This window comes from Lissotriton vulgaris, chromosome 1_1, assembly GCF_964263255.1.
Source record: "Lissotriton vulgaris chromosome 1_1, aLisVul1.2, whole genome shotgun sequence".
In the NCBI taxonomy this organism is placed as follows: domain Eukaryota; kingdom Metazoa; phylum Chordata; class Amphibia; order Caudata; family Salamandridae; genus Lissotriton; species Lissotriton vulgaris.
In genome coordinates this window covers 1,014,177,177-1,014,197,872 of record NC_141685.1, presented here as the reverse complement: position 1 = coordinate 1,014,197,872, position 20,696 = coordinate 1,014,177,177, and the positions used below count along the sequence as shown (strand labels likewise).

General features: G+C 49.8%; 1 protein-coding gene across 4 annotated transcripts in view; it reads left to right on the top strand.

The window, feature by feature from the left end:
* The window catches only part of DSN1 (DSN1 component of MIS12 kinetochore complex), a 341,302-nt gene that overhangs the window by 73,708 nt on the left and 246,898 nt on the right, over positions 1-20,696 (top strand). For 3 of the 4 annotated variants that reach the window (XM_086961432.1, XM_086961414.1, XM_086961423.1), the window contains exon 3: positions 5,107-5,146. In XM_086961432.1, the coding sequence (XP_086817558.1) occupies positions 5,125-5,146 (22 nt within the window). In that variant the 5' untranslated portion in view covers positions 5,107-5,124. Of the gene's footprint in view, positions 1-5,106; positions 5,147-14,105; positions 14,140-20,696 lie in introns of those variants that run through there. The other variant, XM_086961440.1, reaches the window with a different exon arrangement.

The window sequence follows — 20,696 nt, the reverse complement described above, 5'->3', positions numbered from 1 at the left end:
CGTGCAGAGTGACAGTGCGTGCAGAGTGACAGTGCGTGCAGAGTGACAGTGCGTGCAGAGTGACAGTGCGTGCAGAGTGACAGTGCGTGCAGTGACAGTGCGTGCAGAGTGACAGTGCGTGCAGAGTGACAGTGCGTGCAGAGTGACAGTGCGTGCAGAGTGACAGTGAGTGCAGAGTGACAGTGAGTGCAGAGTGCGTGCAGAAACAGTGAGTGCAGAGTCAGAGTGAGTGCAGAGTGACAGTGAGTACAGAGTGAATTCAGTGACAGTGCGTGCAGAGTGACAGTGCGTGCAGAGTGACAGTGCGTGCAGAGTGACAGTGCGTGCAGAGTGACAGTGAGTGCAGAGTGACAGTGAGTGCAGAGTGACAGTGAGTGCAGAGTGACAGTGAGTGCAGAGTGACAGTGAGTGCAGAGTGACAGTGAGTGCAGAGTGACAGTGCGTGCAGAGTGACAGTGAGTGCAGAGTGCGTGCAGAGTGACAGTAAGTGCAGAGTGCGTGCAGAGTGACAGTGAGTGCAGAGTGCGTGCAGAGTGACAGTGCGTGCAGAGTGACAGTGCGTGCAGAGTGACAGTGCGTGCAGAGTGACAGTGCGTGCAGAGTGACAGTGAGTGCAGAGTGACAGTGAGTGCAGAGTGCGTGCAGAAACAGTGAGTGCAGAGTCAGAGTGAGTGCAGAGTGACAGTGAGTACAGAGTGAATTCAGTGACAGTGCGTGCAGAGTGACAGTGCGTGCAGAGTGACAGTGCGTGCAGAGTGACAGTAAGTGCAGAGTGACAGTAAGTGCAGAGTGACAGTGAGTGCAGAGTGACAGTGAGTGCAGAGTGACAGTGAGTGCAGAGTGCGTGCAGAGTGACAGTGCGTGCAGAGTGACAGTGCGTGCAGAGTGACAGTGAGTGCAGAGTGACAGTGAGTGCAGAGTGACAGTGAGTGCAGAGTGCGAGCAGAGTGACAGTGAGTGCAGAGTGCGTGCAGAGTGACAGTGAGTGCAGAGTGCGTGCATAGTGACAGTGAGTGCAGAGTGCGTGCATAGTGACAGTGAGTGCAGAGTGCGTGCAGAGTGACAGTGCGTGCAGAGTGACAGTGAGTGCAGAGTGCGTGCAGAGTGACAGTGCGTGCAGAGTGACAGTGCGTGCAGAGTGACAGTGCGTGCAGAGTCAGAGTGCAGAGTGACAGTGAGTACAGAGTGAGTGCAGTGACAGTGAGTGCAGAGTGACAGTGAGTGCAGAGTGACAGTGAGTGCAGAGTGACAGTGAGTGCAGAGTGACAGTGAGTGCAGAGTGACAGTGAGTGCAGAGTGACAGTGCGTGCAGAGTGACAGTGCGTGCAGAGTGACAGTGCGTGCAGAGTGACAGTGCGTGCAGAGTGACAGTGCGTGCAGAGTGACAGTGCGTGCAGAGTGACAGTGAGTGCAGAGTGACAGTGAGTGCAGAGTGACAGTGAGTGCAGAGTGACAGTGAGTGCAGAGTGACAGTGCGTGCAGAGTGACAGTGCGTGCAGAGTGACAGTGCGTGCAGAGTGACAGTGCGTGCAGAGTGACAGTGTGTGCAGAGTGAGTGCAGAGTGACAGTGAGTGCAGAGTGACAGTGAGTGCAGAGTGACAGTGAGTGCAGAGTGACTGCGTGCAGAGTGACAGTGCGTGCAGAGTGCGTGCAGAGTGCGTGCAGAGTGACAGTGCGTGCAGAGTGCAGTGCGTGCAGAGTGACAGTGAGTGCAGAGTGACAGTGAGTGCAGAGTGACAGTGAGTGCAGAGTGACAGTGAGTGCAGAGTGACAGTGAGTGCAGAGTGACAGTGAGTGCAGAGTGACAGTGAGTACAGTCACTCAGCACCACCACATTATCACTCAGAACCACCACAGCACAAATATGTTCTCTCAATGTTTCAAGCTTTATTACAAATGTCACAAAAAGATGTTCATATTTCACTTCTGTTCTTGGATTTCGTTACAATAAAATACACTGAACATAATCTTCACAAAAGTTATTTACAAAAGTTTAAGCTATTGCCATTATAAATTACAATCACTTTTATTAAGTATTAAAAAAAATTAAAAGCCATTGTTATTTGTAATATCAATACATCTAAGTCACGTAAATACAAATGTTGCATTACAAATGCTATAGGTGTCACATTTGCGAAAGTTATAACTATTGGCATTGTAAATGACAAAGCTATTAATTTAGCTATTTTCAAAACCAACACATAAATGAACATTTGGTGAATTTCCATTAAAATATTTGACTTTTTTACTAAGATATTATTATACTTTTTTTATGCAAAGAAAATTTAGATACTGCATAAATAACTTTAATAAAAGATATTTTATATGTAGCTTTTTATGTAAAAACATAACTATAGCATAAAGCAAAAAACAATTGCCATTTACAATGCTAATAGCTCAAACTTAAATAATGCGAGACCTATTGCATTGCAAATGCTTGTTTTATAGGGTCTTCTGAACCTTATTTTTGGTTCTTTCTTTCACCCTTTATATACCTGGATGGCATTGTTCTTTCCACAGCTCCTGGACATCCGACTGTGATTTTTATTTTGTCTTTTTATTTCACAGGTTCTTTGCGAAAACGCCAATTGGGCGCAACTGAGCATATCCATTATAACATTGACAGGTACATTTCACCTAGTCTTTTTTGTATAATACACTTTAACATCTCATGTGAGTAAGGGGAGGATAATGTGCATATCCTTGTCCTGAAGAAGGAGTCTTTGCACTCCGAAACATGTTGACACCACTTGGTTGATATACCCTAACACGTATATAAACAACCCCACTTTGCACCTTTTTAATAATACCAGCCGAGGACATAATAAAGTTATTTTTTCCTACGAGCCAGGTATTTTTTAACTTCACTTTTTTTCACCCCCCCTCTCTTACTCACTCCCAACAACACACACCCTCACATAGTTCACTTCTAAGTGCTCCTGCGTAGCCGCAAGTCGTAGCACGCCGCATCCCGTAGAGGGGTGCGAAGGCCCCGATGATGAAGCATGACACCAAGGGGCCTGTTGGTGTGTGAGGGGCATTTAAACAACACTGTGTGTTCCCCATCACTTTAGGGACCACTACCACTTCTCTGAGTGGATTCTTTTTTGATCAATTTGTATAACATGAAAATACAAAAGACAACATATCTTCTAGTCCTTATGTGACAGATAACTAAACCATGAAGTAAAGCTCGATCTCAGCAGAACACTGAGTACGCTGTATCTACCATATATGAATTACAATTAGTAAAGTATTAAAGGTCACAGTAGCCTTACTGTTGAGCGTGCCGCATTGACTGCACACTGTTCCTACCGTATTATAAAGCAAGGGCGTGCACCTTCATAAAAGTGAAAGCAGCATGGCGCTGGGAAAAATTAAATTAAATGATAGGGGGTAAGTTTGGAAAGGGGTGCGGGAGAGCGCGGATGTTTTAGGTTTTAAAAATGAACACGTAAATAAAAGGCATTGTCATTTACAATGCCAATAGCTCAAACTCTCACAAATGTGTGACCTATTGCATTGCAAATGCTTGTTTTTCTATGGCTTGTGCTGTGGTCCTATGGCACGCAGTCAAGCCATTTAAAAAAAAAAAGTGCTTGAATACTATTCTGAAGGTTTGTAGAACTGCAGGAAATCGAGCATTGTTCTGACAGTCCTGGAACACTGACGAAGCCCCCGGGCTCCCCTACCACTGCGCCTCCTGTACAGTTAGATCTGTGCGCGCTCTGTACCCAGCGGGAGCTAACCCTTCCCTTCAGCTGTTGTTGCTGGCACGCGCCCTCTAGTGGCACGGTGTGAGATAACAGCTCGCGCACGGCTAGCGTCAGCGGCGCGGCCGCCTGGGCGTGGAGGCTGCTGGAGTGCGAGACGGGCGCGCCGGCAAAGAGTTGTTGGTGGAGCAAGGAGTTGTTCGGGGGCATGCGGCAGCCGAGAGGGAGCCAGAGCCCCAGGAGGACGCGCGAGTGGAACGACTGGGCGCAGGGGCACCTCCCGCTGCCGCCAGCACCCATGGCGTGGGCGCTAGCTGCGATCCTTGGGACTTTACTTGGACTTGTGGCTCGGGAGCGGGAAGGCGAGACCTACACAGGTAAGGAGAGCGGCGACCCCTGCATTTGGGACAGATCTAGGTGCTGGGGGGCGGTCAGACCCCATGTTTGTTGTGCTTTTGGTTGATGGTCGCCGGTGCAGCAGAGAACCAGTGGCATGGGACGTCGCCTGCCCCTGTGGTGCTGACAGTGCCCCAGCCAAGCTAAGGGGGTGCACGGGGACAGGGGGCATCTGTAGTTTAAGAGGAGTGTGTTCATGGAGAGGCCCGTGGGGTGGGTGAGCCCTTCTCAATCAGTGCATGCAATAGTGTGCGGAATTGGCAAACTCCTCACTTGTGACTCGGGCGCTCTCTGGCAGCAGGCACCCTGGCACGGCACATGGTGTCAGCAGCAACTTCAGGGTGGCGCCCAAGGCTGCCCCTTGCCTCGCCCGAAACTGCTCCCCTCTGCCCCCTCTGGTCTGTAACAGGATTTTTCTATGCTTCCATTCCTGTCCAACGATGGTGTGAGTTTTCACAAAAGTGAAAGTGAAACTGCGTGCTGACTTGCCTCCCAAAGGGGACAGGAGATCGGCGAGGCACGTTCACATCTCCTGTCTGCCTTGAGAGCCCTTAAAAGCCTTGTCGACCACAATAGGTCTCGCTGGCGAAAGCGCTTCGCGTTGCGTCGCCAGGTGCGAGACCTAAAAAGGCAATATAAAAAAGTTTGGAAGCCACTTCAACCTTCTTTGCATGCTGAATGTATAAGTGTGTTGTGAAGAAATTTCCGCAAAAAAATCAGATCGAAATCCACGTAAGCATGCTGCATCCCTCCTGTGAACTAGGCCTTCTTCTTATCCTACCAGTGGAACCATGCACTTGGGTAATCGGGCTTTCAGGTGTCATGTCACTTTCTCTTTTGTTCGTCGACTCCCATTTAATTCACTGGTATATACACCCAGTCTCTCGTTTTCTATGGAATTGACTGCACTATTTTATTACTGCATAATATTGAATTTATCTCCGATGTTGAATCAAATAGTTTGCCTGATGTATGTTTCATTCCTGTATATTTTAGAACCCCATAGAAAAGAGGATGCAAACAGACGAAGGCCTTGGTAAATACTTATTTTTTTCCTTTCAGCAAGCTTTAGTAAACCTCGTCGTCTATTCTGATGCTTGTCGTAGTTAGGCAATGAGAGAATATGCGTTATCAGGGAAATTGTACAGTTTCAGTGGTGGCTATTAAGTTCATTGGTGCTGCTCATGTGTTAGCTTTTTTGCAGACATGTAAACAATTCTTTGTGGATATTCTCCCTTCTTTCATTTGGTTCTTTGTCTAATTGGCACAAGCAAGCACAGCCATTTATAAATAGCGCTGTATGATTAATTCTGTTGTTTGACATTGTAAAAGCTATTAAAATGTTAGTTTTAAGAAATACAAGTCGATGCTTAAGGTTTGCCCGACCTGGCCCGGACCAAAGTCATGAAGAAAATATTTGTTAAATTAATTTGCACAAATCCAATACCCTCTCAATCAGAGGTAAAAACAAGCATTGGAAATGCAATAGGGCTCGCATTAGGAAAGTTTGAGCTATTGGTCTTATAAATGAATTTTTTTTTATTTATGTGTTTTTTTTTAAATAGCTAAATTAATAGCTTTGTCATTTACAATGCCAATAGTTATAACTTTCGTAAATGTGACACCTATAGCATTTGTAATGCAACATGTTTTGTATTTACGTGACTTAGATGTATTGATATTACAAATAACAATGGCTTTTAATTTTTAAAAATAATTAATACTTAAATAATTTATTTAATTTGTAATGGCAATAGCTTAAACTTTTGTAAATAACTTTTGTGAAGATTATGTTCAGTGTTTTTTATTGTGACGAAAATTCAAGAACAGAAGTGAAATATTAACATCTTTTTGTGATTTGTAATGAAGCGTGAAAGCTTGAAAACAGCTTGAAACATTGAAAGAACATATTTGAACCAGTGATGCTGTGGTTGCGCTGAGTGATGCTGTGGTTGCGCTGAGAGATGCTGTGGTTGCGCTGAGAGATGCTGTGGTTGCGCTGAGTGATGCTGTGGTTGCGCTGAGTGGTGTGTGCATCGGTGGAGCTTAGCGGGTGCATCAGTGGAGCTGTTTGGGGGGTGCATTGGTGGAGCTTAGTTGGAGCATCGGCGGAGCTGTGTGGTGGGTGCATCGGTGGAGCTGTGGTGGGTGCCTCGGCGGAGCTGTGTGGTGGGTGCATCCGTGGAGCTGTGTGGTGGGTGCATCCGTGGAGCTGTGTGGTGGGTACATCGGCGGAGCTGTGTGGTGGGTGCATCGGCAGAGCTGTGTGGTGGGTGCATGGGCGGAGCTGTGTGGTGGGTGCATCGGCGGAGCTGTGTGGTGGGTGCATCGGCGGAGCTGTGTGGTGGGTGCATCGGCGGAGCTGTGTGGTGGGTGCATCGGCGGAGCTGTGTGGTGGGTGCATCGGTGGAGCTGTCTGGTGGGTGCCTCGGTGGAGCTGTGTGCTGGGTGCCTCGGTGGAGCTGTGTGGTGGGTGCCTCGGTGGAGCTGCGTGGTGGGTGCCTCGGTGGAGCTGTGTGGTGGGTGCCTCGGTGGAGCTGTGTGGTGGGTGCCTCGGTGGAGCTGTGTGGTGGGTGCCTCGGTGGAGCTGTGTGGTGGGTGCCTCGGTGGAGCTGTGTGGTGGGTGCCTCGGTGGAGCTGTGTGGTGGGTGCCTCGGTGGAGCTGTGTGGTGGGTGCATCGGTGGAGCTGTGTGGTGGGTGCATCGGTGGAGCTGTGTCGGTGGAGCTGTGTGGTGGGTGCATCGGTGGAGCTGGGTGGTGGGTGCATTGGTGGAGCTGTGTCGGTGGAGCTGTGTGGTGGCTGCATCGGTGGAGCTGTGTGGTGGGTGCATTGGTGGAGCTGGGTGGTGGGTGCATCGGTGGAGCTGTGTCGGTGGAGCTGTGTGGTGGCTGCATCGGTGGAGCTGTGTGGTGGGTGCCTCGGTGGAGCTGTGTGGTGGGTGCCTCGGTGGAGCTGTGTCTTGGGTGCATCAGTGGAGCTGTGTGGTGGGGTCATCTGTGGAGCTCTGTGGTGGGTGCATCGGTGGAGCTGTGTCGGTGGAGCTGTGCGGTGGTTGCATCAGTGGAGCTGTGTGGTGGGTGCATCGGTGGAGCTGTGTCGGTGGAGCTGTGTGGTGGGTGCATCGGTGGAGGTGGGTGCATCAGTGGAGCTGTGTGGTGGGTGCCTCGGTGGAGCTGTGTGGTGGGTGCCTCGGTGGAGCTGTGTGGTGGGTGCATCTGTGGAGCTGTGTGGTGGGTGCATCTGTGGAGCTGTGTGGTGGGTGCATCTGTGGAGCTGTGTGGTGGGTGCATCTGTGGAGCTGTGTGGTGGGTGCCTCGGTGGAGCTGTGTGGTGGGTGCCTCGGTGGAGCTGTGTGGTGGGTGCCTCGGTGGAGCTGTGTGGTGGGTGCTTCGGTGGAGCTGTGTGGTGGGTGCATCGGTGGAGCTGTGTGGTGGGTGGCTCTGTGGAGCTGTGTGGTGGGTGCCTCGGTGGAGCTGTGTGGTGGGTGCATAGGTGGAGCTGTGTGGTGGGTGCCTCGGTGGAGCTGTGTGGTGGGTGCCTCGGTGGAGCTGTGTGGTGGGTGCCTCGGTGGAGCTGTGTGGTGGGTGCCTCGGTGGAGCTGTGTGGTGGGTGCATCGGTGGAACTGTGTGGTGGGTGCATCGGTGGAGCTGTGTAGGTGGAGCTGTGTGGTGGGTGCCTTGGTGGAGCTGTATGGTGGGTGCCTTGGTGGAGCTGTGTGGTGGGTGCATCGGTGGAGCTGTGTGGTGGGTGCCTCTGTGGAGCTGTGTGGTGGGTGCCTCTGTGGAGCTGTGTGATGGGTGCCTCTGTGGAGCTGTGTGATGGGTGCATCGGTGGAGCTGTGTGGTGGGTGCATCGGTGGAGCTGTGTGGTTGGTGCCTCGGTGGAGCTGTGTGGTGGGTGCCTCTGTGGAGCTGTGTGATGGGTGCCTCTGTGGAGCTGTGTGGTGGGTGCCTCGGTGGAGCTGTGTGGTGGGTGCATCGGTGGAGCTGTGTGGTTGGTGCCTCGGTGGAGCTGTGTGGTGGGTGCATCGGTGGAGCTGTGTGGTGGGTGCATCGGTGGAGCTGTGTAGTGGGTGCATCGGTGGAGCTGTGTGGTGGGTGCCTCGGAGCTGTGTGGTGGGTGCCTCGGTGGAGCTGTGTGGTGGGTGCCTCGGTGGAGCTGTGTGGTGGGTGCATAGGTGGAGCTGTGTGGTGGGTGCATCGGTGGAGCTGTGTGGTGGGTGCCTCGGTCGAGCTGTGTGGTGGGTGCCTCGGTCGAGCTGTGTGGTGGGTGCCTCGGTGGAGCTGTGTCTTGGGTGCATCAGTGGAGCTGTGTGGTGGGGTCATCTGTGGAGCTCTGTGGTGGGTGCATCGGTGGAGCTGTGTCGGTGGAGCTGTGTGGTGGTTGCATCAGTGGAGCTGTGTGGTGGGTGCATCGGTGGAGCTGTGTCGGTGGAGCTGTGTGGTGGGTGCATCGGTGGAGATGGGTGCATCAGTGGAGCTGTGTGGTGGGTGCATCTGTGGAGCTGTGTGGTGGGTGCATCTGTGGAGCTGTGTGGTGGGTGCATCTGTGGAGCTGTGTGGTGGGTGCATCGGTGGAGCTGGGTGGTGGGTGCATCTGTGGAGCTGTGTGGTGGGTGCATCTGTGGAGCTGTGTGGTGGGTGCATCTGTGGAGCTGTTTGGTGGGTGCATCTGTGGAGCTGGGTGGTGGGTGCATCTGTGGAGCTGGGTGGTGGGTGCATCTGTGGAGCTGGGTGGTGGGTGCATCTGTGGAGCTGGGTGGTGGGTGCATCTGTGGAGCTGGGTGGTGGGTGCATCTGTGGAGCTGGGTGGTGGGTGCATCTGTGGAACTGTGTGGTGAGTGCATCGGTGGAACTGTGTGGTGGGTGCATCGGTGGAGCTGTGTGGTGGGTGGCTCTGTGGAGCTGTGTGGTGGGTGCCTCGGTGGAGCTGTGTGGTGGGTGCATAGGTGGAGCTGTGTGGTGGGTGCATCGGTGGAGCTGTGTGGTGGGTGCCTCGGTGGAACTGTGTGGTGGGTGCATCGGTGGAGCTGTGTAGGTGGAGCTGTGTGGTGGGTGCCTTGGTGGAGCTGTATGGTGGGTGCCTTGGTGGAGCTGTGTGGTGGGTGCATTGGTGGAGCTGTGTGGTGGGTGCCTCTGTGGAGCTGTGTGGTGGGTGCATTGGTGGAGCTGTGTCAGTGGAGCTGTGTGGTGGGTGCATCGGTGGAGCTGTGTGGTGGGTGCCTCGGTGAAGCTGTGTGGTGGGTGCATCGGTGGAGCTGTGTGGTTGGTGCCTCGGTGGAGCTGTGTGGTTGGTGCCTCGGTGGAGCTGTGTGGTGGGTGCATCGGTGGAGCTGTGTGGTGGGTGCATCGGTGGAGCTGTGTGGTGGGTGCCTCGGTGGAGCTGTGTGGTGGGTGCATTGGTGGAGCTGTGAGGTGGGTGGCTCTGTGGAGCTGTGTGGTGGGTGCCTCGGTGGAGCTGTGTGGTGGGTGCATAGGTGGAGCTGTGTGGTGGGTGCCTCGGTGGAGCTGTGTGGTGGGTGCCTCGGTGGAGCTGTGTGGTGGGTGCCTCGGTGGAGCTGTGTGGTGGGTGCCTCGGTGGAGCTGTGTGGTGGGTGCCTCGGTGGAGCTGTGTGGTGGGTGCCTCGGTGGAGCTGTGTGGTGGGTGCCTCGGTGAAGCTGTGTGGTGGGTGCCTCGGTGGAGCTGTGTGGTGGGTGCCTCGGTGGAGCTGTGTGGTGGGTGCCTTGGTGGAGCTGTGTGGTGGGTGCCTCGGTGGAGCTGTGTGGTGGGTGCATCTGTGGAGCTGTGTGGTGGGTGCATCTGTGGAGCTGTGTGGTGGGTGCATCTGTGGAGCTGTGTGGTGGGTGCATCTGTGGAGCTGTGTGGTGGGTGCCTCGGTGGAGCTGTGTGGTGGGTGCTTCGGTGGAGCTGTGTGGTGGGTGCATCGGTGGAGCTGTGTGGTGGGTGGCTCTGTGGAGCTGTGTGGTGGGTGCCTCTGTGGAGCTGTGTGGTGGGTGCCTCGGTGGAGCTGTGTGGTGGGTGCCTCGGTGGAGCTGTGTGGTGGGTGCCTAGGTGGAGCTGTGTGGTGGGTGCCTCGGTGGAGCTGTGTGGTGGGTGCATCGGAGCTGTGTGGTGGGTGGCTCTGTGGAGCTGTGTGGTGGGTGCCTCGGTGGAGCTGTGTGGTGGGTGCATAGGTGGAGCTGTGTGGTGGGTGCATCGGTGGAGCTGTGTGGTGGGTGCCTCGGTGGAGCTGTGTGGTGGGTGCCTCGGTGGAGCTGTGTGGTGGGTGCCTCGGTGGAGCTGTGTCTTGGGTGCATCAGTGGAGCTGTGTGGTGGGGTCATCTGTGGAGCTCTGTGGTGGGTGCATCGGTGGAGCTGTGTCGGTGGAGCTGTGTGGTGGTTGCATCAGTGGAGCTGTGTGGTGGGTGCATCGGTGGAGCTGTGTGGTGGGTGCATCGGTGGAGGTGGGTGCATCAGTGGAGCTGTGTGGTGGGTGCCTCGGTGGAGCTGTGTGGTGGGTGCCTCGGTGGAGCTGTGTGGTGGGTGCATCTGTGGAGCTGTGTGGTGGGTGCATTGGTGGAGCTGTGTCAGTGGAGCTGTGTGGTGGGTGCATCGGTGGAGCTGTGTGGTGGGTGCCTCAGTGGAGCTGTGTGGTGGGTGCATCGGTGGAGCTGTGTGGTTGGTGCCTCGGTGGAGCTGTGTGGTGGGTGCATCGGTGGAGCTGTGTGGTGGGTGCATCGGTGGAGCTGTGTGGTGGGTGCCTCGGTGGAGCTGTGCGGTGGGTGCCTAGGTGGACCTGTGTGGTGGGTGCATCGGTGGAGCTGTGTGGTGGGTGCATCGGTGGAGCTGTGTGGTGGGTGCATCGGTGGAGCTGTGTGGTGGGTGCCTCGGTGGAACTGTGTGGTGGGTGCCTCGGTGGAACTGTGTGGTGGGTGCATCGGTGGAGCTGTGTAGGTGGAGCTGTGTGGTGGGTGCCTTGGTGGAGCTGTATGGTGGGTGCCTTGGTGGAGCTGTGTGGTGGGTGCATCGGTGGAGCTGTGTGGTGGGTGCCTCTGTGGAGCTGTGTGGTGGGTGCATTGGTGGAGCTGTGTCAGTGGAGCTGTGTGGTGGGTGCATCGGTGGAGCTGTGTGGTGGGTGCCTCGATGGAGCTGTGTGGTGGGTGCCTCGGTGGAGCTGTGTGGTTGGTGCCTCGGTGGAGCTGTGTGGTGGGTGCATCGGTGGAGCTGTGTGGTGGGTGCATCGGTGGAGCTGTGTGGTGGGTGCATCGGTGGAGCTGTGTGGTGGGTGCCTCGGTGGAGCTGTGTGGTGGGTGCATCGGTGGAGCAGTGTGGTGGGTGGCTCTGTGGAGCTGTGTGGTGGGTGGCTCTGTGGAGCTGTGTGGTGGGTGCCTCGGTGGAGCTGTGTGGTGGGTGCATAGGTGGAGCTGTGTGGTGGGTGCATAGGTGGAGCTGTGTGGTGGGTGCATCGGTGGAGCTGTGTGGTGGGTGCCTCGGTGGAGCTGTGTGGTGGGTGCCTCGGTGGAGCTGTGTCTTGGGTGCATCAGTGGAGCTGTGTGGTGGGGTCATCTGTGGAGCTCTGTGGTGGGTGCATCGGTGGAGCTGTGTCGGTGGAGCTGTGTGGTGGTTGCATCAGTGGAGCTGTGTGGTGGGTGCATCGGTGGAGCTGTGTCGGTGGAGCTGTGTGGTGGGTGCATCGGTGGAGGTGGGTGCATCAGTGGAGCTGTGTGGTGGGTGCCTCGGTGGAGCTGTGTGGTGGGTGCCTAGGTGGAGCTGTGTGGTGGGTGCATCTGTAGAGCTGTGTGGTGGGTGCATCTGTGGAGCTGTGTGGTGGGTGCATCTGTGGAGCTGTGTGGTGGGTGCATCTGTGGAGCTGTGTGGTGGGTGCCTCGGTGGAGCTGTGTGTTGGGTGCTTCGGTGGAGCTGTGTGGTGGGTGCATCGGTGGAGCTGTGTGGTGGGTGGCTCTGTGGAGCTGTGTGGTGGGTGCCTCGGTGGAGCTGTGTGGTGGGTGCATAGGTGGAGCTGTGTGGTGGGTGCCTCGGTGGAGCTGTGTGCCTCGGTGGAGCTGTGTGGTGGGTGCCTCGGTGGAGCTATGTGGTGGGTGCATCGGTGGAACTGTGTGGTGGGTGCATCGGTGGAGCTGTGTAGGTGGAGCTGTGTGGTGGGTGCCTTGGTGGAGCTGTATGGTGGGTGCCTTGGTGGAGCTGTGTGGTGGGTGCATCGGTGGAGCTGTGTGGTGGGTGCCTCTGTGGAGCTGTGTGGTGGGTGCATTGGTGGAGCTGTGTCAGTGGAGCTGTGTGGTGGGTGCTTCGGTGGAGCTGTGTGGTGGGTGCCTCGGTGGAGCTGTGTGGTGGGTGCATCGGCGGAGCTGTGTGGTTGGTGCCTCGGTGGAGCTGTGTGGTGGGTGCATCGGTGGAGCTGTGTGGTGGGTGCATCGGTGGAGCTGTGTGGTGGGTGCATCGGTGGAGCTGTGTGGTGGGTGCATCGGTGGAGCTGTGTGGTGGGTGGCTCTGTGGAGTTGTGTGGTGGGTGCCTCGGTGGAGCTGTGTGGTGGGTGCATCAGTGGAGCTGTGTGGTGGGTGCATCGGTGGAGCTGTGTGGTGGGTGCCTCGGTCGAGCTGTGTGGTGGGTGCCTCGGTGGAGCTGTGTCTTGGGTGCATCAGTGGAGCTGTGTGGTGGGGTCATCTGTGGAGCTCTGTGGTGGGTGCATCGGTGGAGCTGTGTCGGTGGAGCTGTGTGGTGGTTGCATCAGTGGAGCTGTGTGGTGGGTGCATCGGTGGAGCTGTGTCGGTGGAGCTGTGTGGTGGGTGCATCGGTGGAGGTGGGTGCATCAGTGGAGCTGTGTGGTGGGTGCATCTGTGGAGCTGTGTGGTGGGTGCATCTGTGGAGCTGTGTGGTGGGTGCATCGGTGGAGCTGGGTGTGGGTGCATCTGTGGAGCTGTGTGGTGGGTGCATCTGTGGAGCTGTGTGGTGGGTGCATCTGTGGAGCTGGGTGGTGGGTGCATCTGTGGAGCTGGGTGGTGAGTGCATCGGTGGAACTGTGTGGTGGGTGCATCGGTGGAGCTGTGTAGGTGGAGCTGTGTGGTGGGTGGCACTTTTTATAAATCATTAGTAAAAGAGATCAATGAAATTCAACTAAAACCCATATATAGCAGAAGAGGAGAAAGCTCTAGTAACGGGATTCAGGATGAATGTATATCTTTGAAGTAAATCGCCAGCATGTGAAAGGTGTAAAATAGCAATCAGCATAAAACGAAAATGCCAGCAAAAGACTTTATAAAATTCTGTGTGGCCCTGATAAAATAATTAGAGCGTTTATTATATCATGACCAACAATGGTTATTGTTTCAAGAGCAGCATGCGAGATGGTTAGGGGCTGCAATATAAACAAGCCCTCTGCATTGCTGTGGTGAGAAGGGGGGCGGGGAGAGGCAAGAAGGGAAGAATAGGGGCCGGGAGCAGCAGCCTTTGATGTGCTGACCGGCCGGCCGTGCATGACTAATTAGGGGAGGAGAAATGCCGGCTGAGGGAAGCTTGAGATGCCCGAGGAGGCTGGTGGCTTTGATGTGCACGCGCTCTCGGGCACTCAAAGAAATCGCCGAGTTGGTTTAACTCTGTTTAAGCTGCAATATAGCTCGCCAGCTATGCGCAAGCGCACAGCAGGCGAGCCCTAAAAAAGCACATATATTCGTTTTTCTCATATGTCCGTTTGAAATCGCAGTAGAATTTGTGTAAATTTGCACTTTTTTTTTGCTCTATGTAACAAACCACTGAGTTTGTTAATCTTCTCCAAATTTGGGTTCCTGCTGCTTACCCCCCCAACTCCACCCCCTTTTATTTTGGTCTTTGTGTGCCTAGTTAGTCGTTGCCTCCAGCACCTCTGCCACACAACATTCTAAGTGAATGCATATTTCCTTCTATGGTTGTTTTTTCCACAGATGTTGCACTACTAACTCAGGATAGCAAGTCTCGGGTAAAGGTTGGTGTTCTCTTGATGTCAAGACTTGCTTGAGCTGAAAACATCTAATAGATGCAGACTTCGCATCTAAGTAAGCCTAAGTATTCAATGCATGTCTGTTGTTGCAACCATTGTATTTCAGCGGTATAGTGATGTATGAGTAGGCCAAACCTTAGCCTGGCTGCTTTTAACCTGAAAGTTTGTAACTGAAACACGCTCCATATATGCATAAAGACACATTCTGAGTGACTGTGTCCATGCCATGATGTCCTTGTGCTTTACTTCCACTATTGATTACATTCCTGGAATTATCTCCAGCTTTCATAAGGTTTCTAGGGAAAGATGTGAGGCTTTTGTAATGCATTAATCTCTCTGCTTAACTGCTAGAAGCAAATTTATAAGAAATCAAATATATTTTACCAGTGCTTAAATGTAAATCAGAAGCCATGTTTCTATGTGTATCTGCATCGATCGCAGTCGGTGCACTCTGTATTCACTGTGTCCTCCTAACTATATCATCTGCCATTTTTTTGGGTTGTTTGTGATCTTTTCATACACTGGAATATTTGTGCTGATGTTTTGCGCTATGCCTCAGATTAAGCCTTTTTTGGAAGCTTTTAATGTCCATGAGAAGCCAGGCATTCTCCAAAACTACGAGACATGAAGCTAAAGACTTTTAGAAATTGGATTATGTTTAAATAAAGACTTTTAGATTTGAAACGTTACGAGTATTCGTGTACTGCCACGTGTTCATTCTCTTTCTACTTGTTTTTTTATGTTTCTTCTCTGTGTTTAGATTGTTGAAAAAATATATCTAACATGTTTTGCTCTCAAAATCAAAGTGTATTCTCTCAAGAACTTTTCCTAACTACTGATTTAATTTCTTCATTTCTTTTCTCACTGAAGTGATTTGATCACTCAGCTGTAACAATGGAGTAGTTTAAACTTCAAGAACTGTGGAATGCTTTCTAAATTTTTTGGGGTGGAATTTTAGGATTTCTGCCTAACAAAGAATCTGAAAATGTAGTTGTGAATGTTGTTGTATTTGTTTATTGCAACTGGCAGATAACGGCCTTGTTTTGTTACAGGTTCATACCTGATAGATCAAACCTATCTCACTCTGTAATACTGCCTCACTGTAACACTTGGCCAGGCAGTGCTTTGAAGGTCTTTTGCTTTTTGAAGTTGGGTTAGGTATTCCATTTGTCTTTACCTCCAGCTCGTCCCAGAGACGTTCATGAGCAGGGGAAGCACTCAAGCCTTTTTTGGTGCATGATCGGCTCCATACCAAAAGGGACTGAAATGTGCTTGTGTAAGTACGTTGAGAGCACTAGTATGATCATTTATGCATGACCTTGAGGCACATTAAGACAGTTAAGCTCAGGAAAATACTACGGCTATAAAATGACTGAAGTGGTAGCCGTTTGCATTACCTCTCACTAAGACCTCAGCCAAATTGAGAAATAGGAAGTACTCCCATCCTGACAATGTCAATAAGAACCAAGTTGCATGCCTTCAAGATTCCAGCCATGCACCCTTTACCCCGCCTCTGGTATGGTTAGAGCAAGTTGGCCTATATATTGTCACTGTTTCTTGGGATCCCGATGCAATAGACCATTTTGTCTATAGGTCAACAAAACAGTACTTACATTCCAGAAGAAGCAATTGTTGTCTGACTACTGATTGACTGCTGTCATTAGCCCTCTGGCCTTGATGGGTGTTATGTTATGGCTGTAATGGACGAGGTACACAGCCATACAATCTTTGACTCGGAACAGAGTGCATTTTCATGGATCTTTAATCACCGAGTTTATTAAGAGTGTAATCTACTGCTTTATGTGGCAAAATGTGAAACTTTCTTTGGAACTAATCAGCCAAAAAGAAACAAACTCCTCAGAGCAGAGTGCGGAAGACGATACCTGGGGAATAAAGCATTGGCGCCCCAAGACAAGGGTGCTATAATTAACAAGATACCCAAATAAACAAGATAGGATCAGGGAATTGATGATGTTGAGGGTTACAGTGTTCCAGAGCTTTAGCTCAGTATTCCAATTTACATGTGAGATTCGCAGGCACCTGCAAAGCTAAGTATTATAAAACAACCTGGCTTAATTCGACTGGCTGTTGTATGAATTGGTTCTGTATAACACACCAGCAGGAGAAGCTCAAATGACTAATCTCTTTACCTTTTCCACATTGAGATTTGTGTTACAGGACAATATGTCATGCAATATTGCCAGGGCATGAGCACATGGCAGAAGTCCCAGCTAGTTTATGATCATATCCCTTTGTATGGAGGCTTCTTAATGGGGTGTGGCAAATGAGTGCCTTCCAGACCCTGCATATTTTTAATTGAGGGGTAACACAGGTACTGATGGAAGACCATCATTCTGTAGGAGATGCTTCCACTAATGCCTAGCGAAACTTCCTTGGTGTGTTTGGTCCTAGATCTTTGAATGTAAGTGGCCTTCCCGTTACTATCACAAAAACACAATTACTACTATAAATTACAGCACCACACCATGAAAAATAAAGAGAAATGTCTTTGCAATTCTCAAAGTTATTATTGCTTTCTGGGAATAGCCTTTAGTTGTGCTGTGGCTACCAGTCAAGTAAAGTCAAGCCAATGAGCTGACCGATACTAATGAAGACATTGTCAAAGATCGTCACAAAGGCTCTTCCCCTTTTCACCTGAATTCATCCGGGGCAACAGCAAGAAAATACACAAGGGATCCGATGGCAAGAAAGCAGGAGGGGCTTCTCCACGTTACATGTCCTGTTCTACTGCGGCCCTTTAGCTTTCATATACCCCAGAAAAAGCGCCTTGTCATGGATTGTGTCCGTATAATTTACAAACGCTATGCTCTAACCAATGTTCTATGCAGGTCAAATGAGCTGACAAAATAATACCGCTCATGCCTAGCGGGAATCATAATAAATAGTATGATTGTATCTTCCGACAGTTTAGTCATTGCCTGCCTAACTCCACCGGTCGCTGCTTGACCCTGGGAAGGTTCTCCAGCATAAAGCTCTGACCTCGAGTCCTCTGCATTCATTACCTTATCTTCATGTGAGCACCATGCTCACCAGGTCTACTAACCTGTGGCTGCTACTCTGATTCACAGATCTAATCGTTATGGTCACACTCATAAATTCTCTGTACACAATATCTGCTATACAATTCCAGAGGCACTTGGCATCTCACCATATGGAGTTAGCAGGATGCCCTTTTACCGAATTCTATAAGTTATTGTTTCATCATAAACAACTGCCAGAGGTCTTCTTGGCCTCATGGTATAGTGGTGGCTGGTGGGTCCCCTTGGACCTATCTCCTCACCCACCTCACTGCTGTCCCTGTTCCTGGAAGGAATACATAAATTATAGCTTGCCCTTGAAGCTAGTTGCACTAGAAAATGTAGTGCTCTATTTGCTTTAACAAACTCTTGGTGTAAGCGGATGGGTGACCTCTACTGATGGAGGACAGAAATGTGGGTTTTGTGTCTCATATTTTCTGTACAATCAAAGGTATGTGTGAACATGGTTACAAGCCTAAAGTCTTTCTCTCAGGTGGCTCAGCCCTTGAAGGCATCTTCCGAACAAAGTTGTCTTGGAGCCCTCATATAGCTATTATTCACCCACCTACGCTCTCCTAACCCACACAGGCTCAGTGGGTGAGTGAGATGATTCAACAGGTTACAATGAAGTTCTTTTTTTTCAGAGCTCGTTTAGCGAGTATGGCAACTGCTTGTTTGCCATTTGTAGTAGAATATGGACTGGAGGATATTAGCAGTGTGAAGAAATATGATGTTTAGAACACGTTTTAAGTTGATTGACCATTCCTCTAATTTAGTTGTTAAAATGCTTTGAACATGCACATCATGACACCTGCCTTCTAGTCATAGAAAAGAGCACTTTAATCTAGCCTCAGTTCCCATAAAGAAAAGGAGACCAGTACTAATCTTCAGCATGATGAATTCAGATTGTTTCCCCTTTCTCCACTATAATCTATCTTTTATCATTCTGTACTTTTTCAGTGTTGCTAAGCTGAGTCTAGTTGATGTGTTCATCGTGAGGTGAATATGATGTAGCCGAGGATATTAATGAAAATTATGGTTTTGTTTTTAGAAGGACTTATCGGAGAAATAGAATGTGTTTAGCAGGAGGCGAAGTACAGTTAGTGCATTATGGACCATTGTTAATGCAAATTGAAAGGGATTGTTTGTTCTGTTTTTCCTGCTCTCAATGTAATGTGAAGTTTTTGTTGTTTAATATCTTTGCTGCTGGCAGTAACAGAATGATGCAACATTTTGAACTATTTGTAAAGAAGCGAGGGAGTCTCAGATAAATAAAATACTTATTTATTTCATTGTCAAAGACCCACTGGTGCACAAGCCCAAGCGTCCTGCCAGATCAACTCCAACCGCTTCTCTGACATTCAAACCCAAGCTCATGCCACAGCAAGTTTCACATTACAGATAACAATTCTAAAATGTGACAATACTAAAATGACATCACACGTTCTAATTCTATAATAAATAGTAAAGAAAGACATATTTACCACATATATCTTTTTACAACAGAATAAACAATTGTTACTCCACAATATAATCTAATTTTTTTGGAAGTCTGGTGCACCTCTTCTGCAAAATAGTTATCAAGAATGGAAGGATCAGCACAAATGTTAGAATCTGAGTGAAGAGAATCGGGATTACAAATAACATTATTTCCAGAACTACCTGGATGAGAAGAGTCTTCAGAGCAAGGTTCATCAACCCAGATATTACCACCATCACCATCCTCCATATTTTCAAAAAAACATTCCTGACCTGTTTGAGAACAATAATGGAACTTTTATTCCACCACCCTTTGTCCTTCAACAAAACAGAGGAATCAGTGACACTTTCAACCTTGAAAGGAACAGTAAACTTAGATGACCTTTTACGTGCCAAGGTAGGTTTAATGAACCGCACCCAGTCACCAACCTTAACACTTTTACTCCTAGTATTGTGATAATTGTCATGGTAAGATTTCCCATAGATTGGAGATTCAGTTATGTTCTTTGTAGCTTTGATGATAGAAGACTCAAGGGTATCTCGCTCAGCATTCTTTTCTTTTTGAAAAAGGGCATTAACAAAGAATTTGCTTGTCTGCCTCTCATTAACAAATATGGAGATACTCCTTTGCATGTATTAGGAGTCATATGATAACTCCAAATCTTCTCTTTAAGAAAATCAAATACATCAAGATTGCTTTCCAAAGCAGCCTGAACTCCCTATTTTATAAATCTGTTAGCCCTTTCAATTTGGCCATTTGAACGAGGACTATAAAGTGGTCATCTTTCAGCACGTACACCAAACTTTCTCAAAAATGTCTGCATTTTACTTGAAATAAATTGCACTCCATTATCTGACATAATAGAGGCAGGTGCATCCTCAATCCTGAATACATGTTCCCGAAATGAGATAACTTCATCAGTTACAGGATGTTCCACAAATGTGTGCTATAACCATTTTGAACAATTATCAATAAGTAAAATTAAAAATCTCCTTTCTTTGCCTAAACATTCATGCAGCCCTGAAAAATCAATAGAGTTTTTTCCAGGGACCCATAGGAGCATCTTGAATTGACAAAGGTTCAGTTGAAAACTTCCAGTGTTTATCTGATTTAACACAAATAAGAACAGTTGCCCACAAACCTTTCAACAGAGGCGTCCATACCAGGCCACCAGTAATGAATTTTTAGCAATTATTTTGTTCCAGACATTCCAGTATGTCCAGAATGGGCTAATTGTATAAGTTTATTCCGGACACCAACAGGTGGTACAAACAAATCCTGTCTCAATAATATATCATTTTCAATACTAGGTTTATCGGCAACCTGTGGAAAACTCCCGAGAGGAATCTCTAAGTTCTTGCATGAGGGCCAACCATTAGTCACAAAATGCTTTACTTTAGACAAAACGGTATCCATAGTTGCACAGTCAATCCACTCCTTTTCAGAAACAGCCAGGTTAAATGAATCAGTGGCATCTACTAAGGCCACAACACACTCCTGCTGATCAATATCTCATCTCCAGATTCACTAGCCGGTGGAAGTATAGATAGACAGGCAGCAGTAAAACATTTTCCATCAGGTATATGTTGAATTTCAAAATTAAATTCTTGTAATCTAGCAATAAGCCTAACCAACCTGGATGAATCTTTTCCACTCCTAACCCCGTCCATCATTTAGACAAGTGGTTTGTGGTCCTTGACCAGAACAAAAGGTCTTCCCCATAGAATCTTTTAATTTTTCCACAGCCTATACACAGGCTAGAGCCTCTTTTTCAATTGTGCTATGATGTACTTCTGCACCTCTAATACCTCTTGAAATGAACAAAATGACTCTTTCCTTGCCATCAACAATCTGTGTGAACACAGCACCTAATCCTATAGCGCTAGCGTCAACAATAATAGAAGATTTTCTTTGCGGATCAAAAGTGTTAAGGCCTGGTGCTTTGGCAATAAGCTTTATCACATTATTAAAAGCTTCATCATGAACATCTGTCCAATTAAACTGAGAACGCTTTTTGAGAAGTTGTCTTGGAGGCTCAACCACAAGAGCGTATCCCTTAACAAACTTGGCATAATATTCGCTTAACCCAAGAAA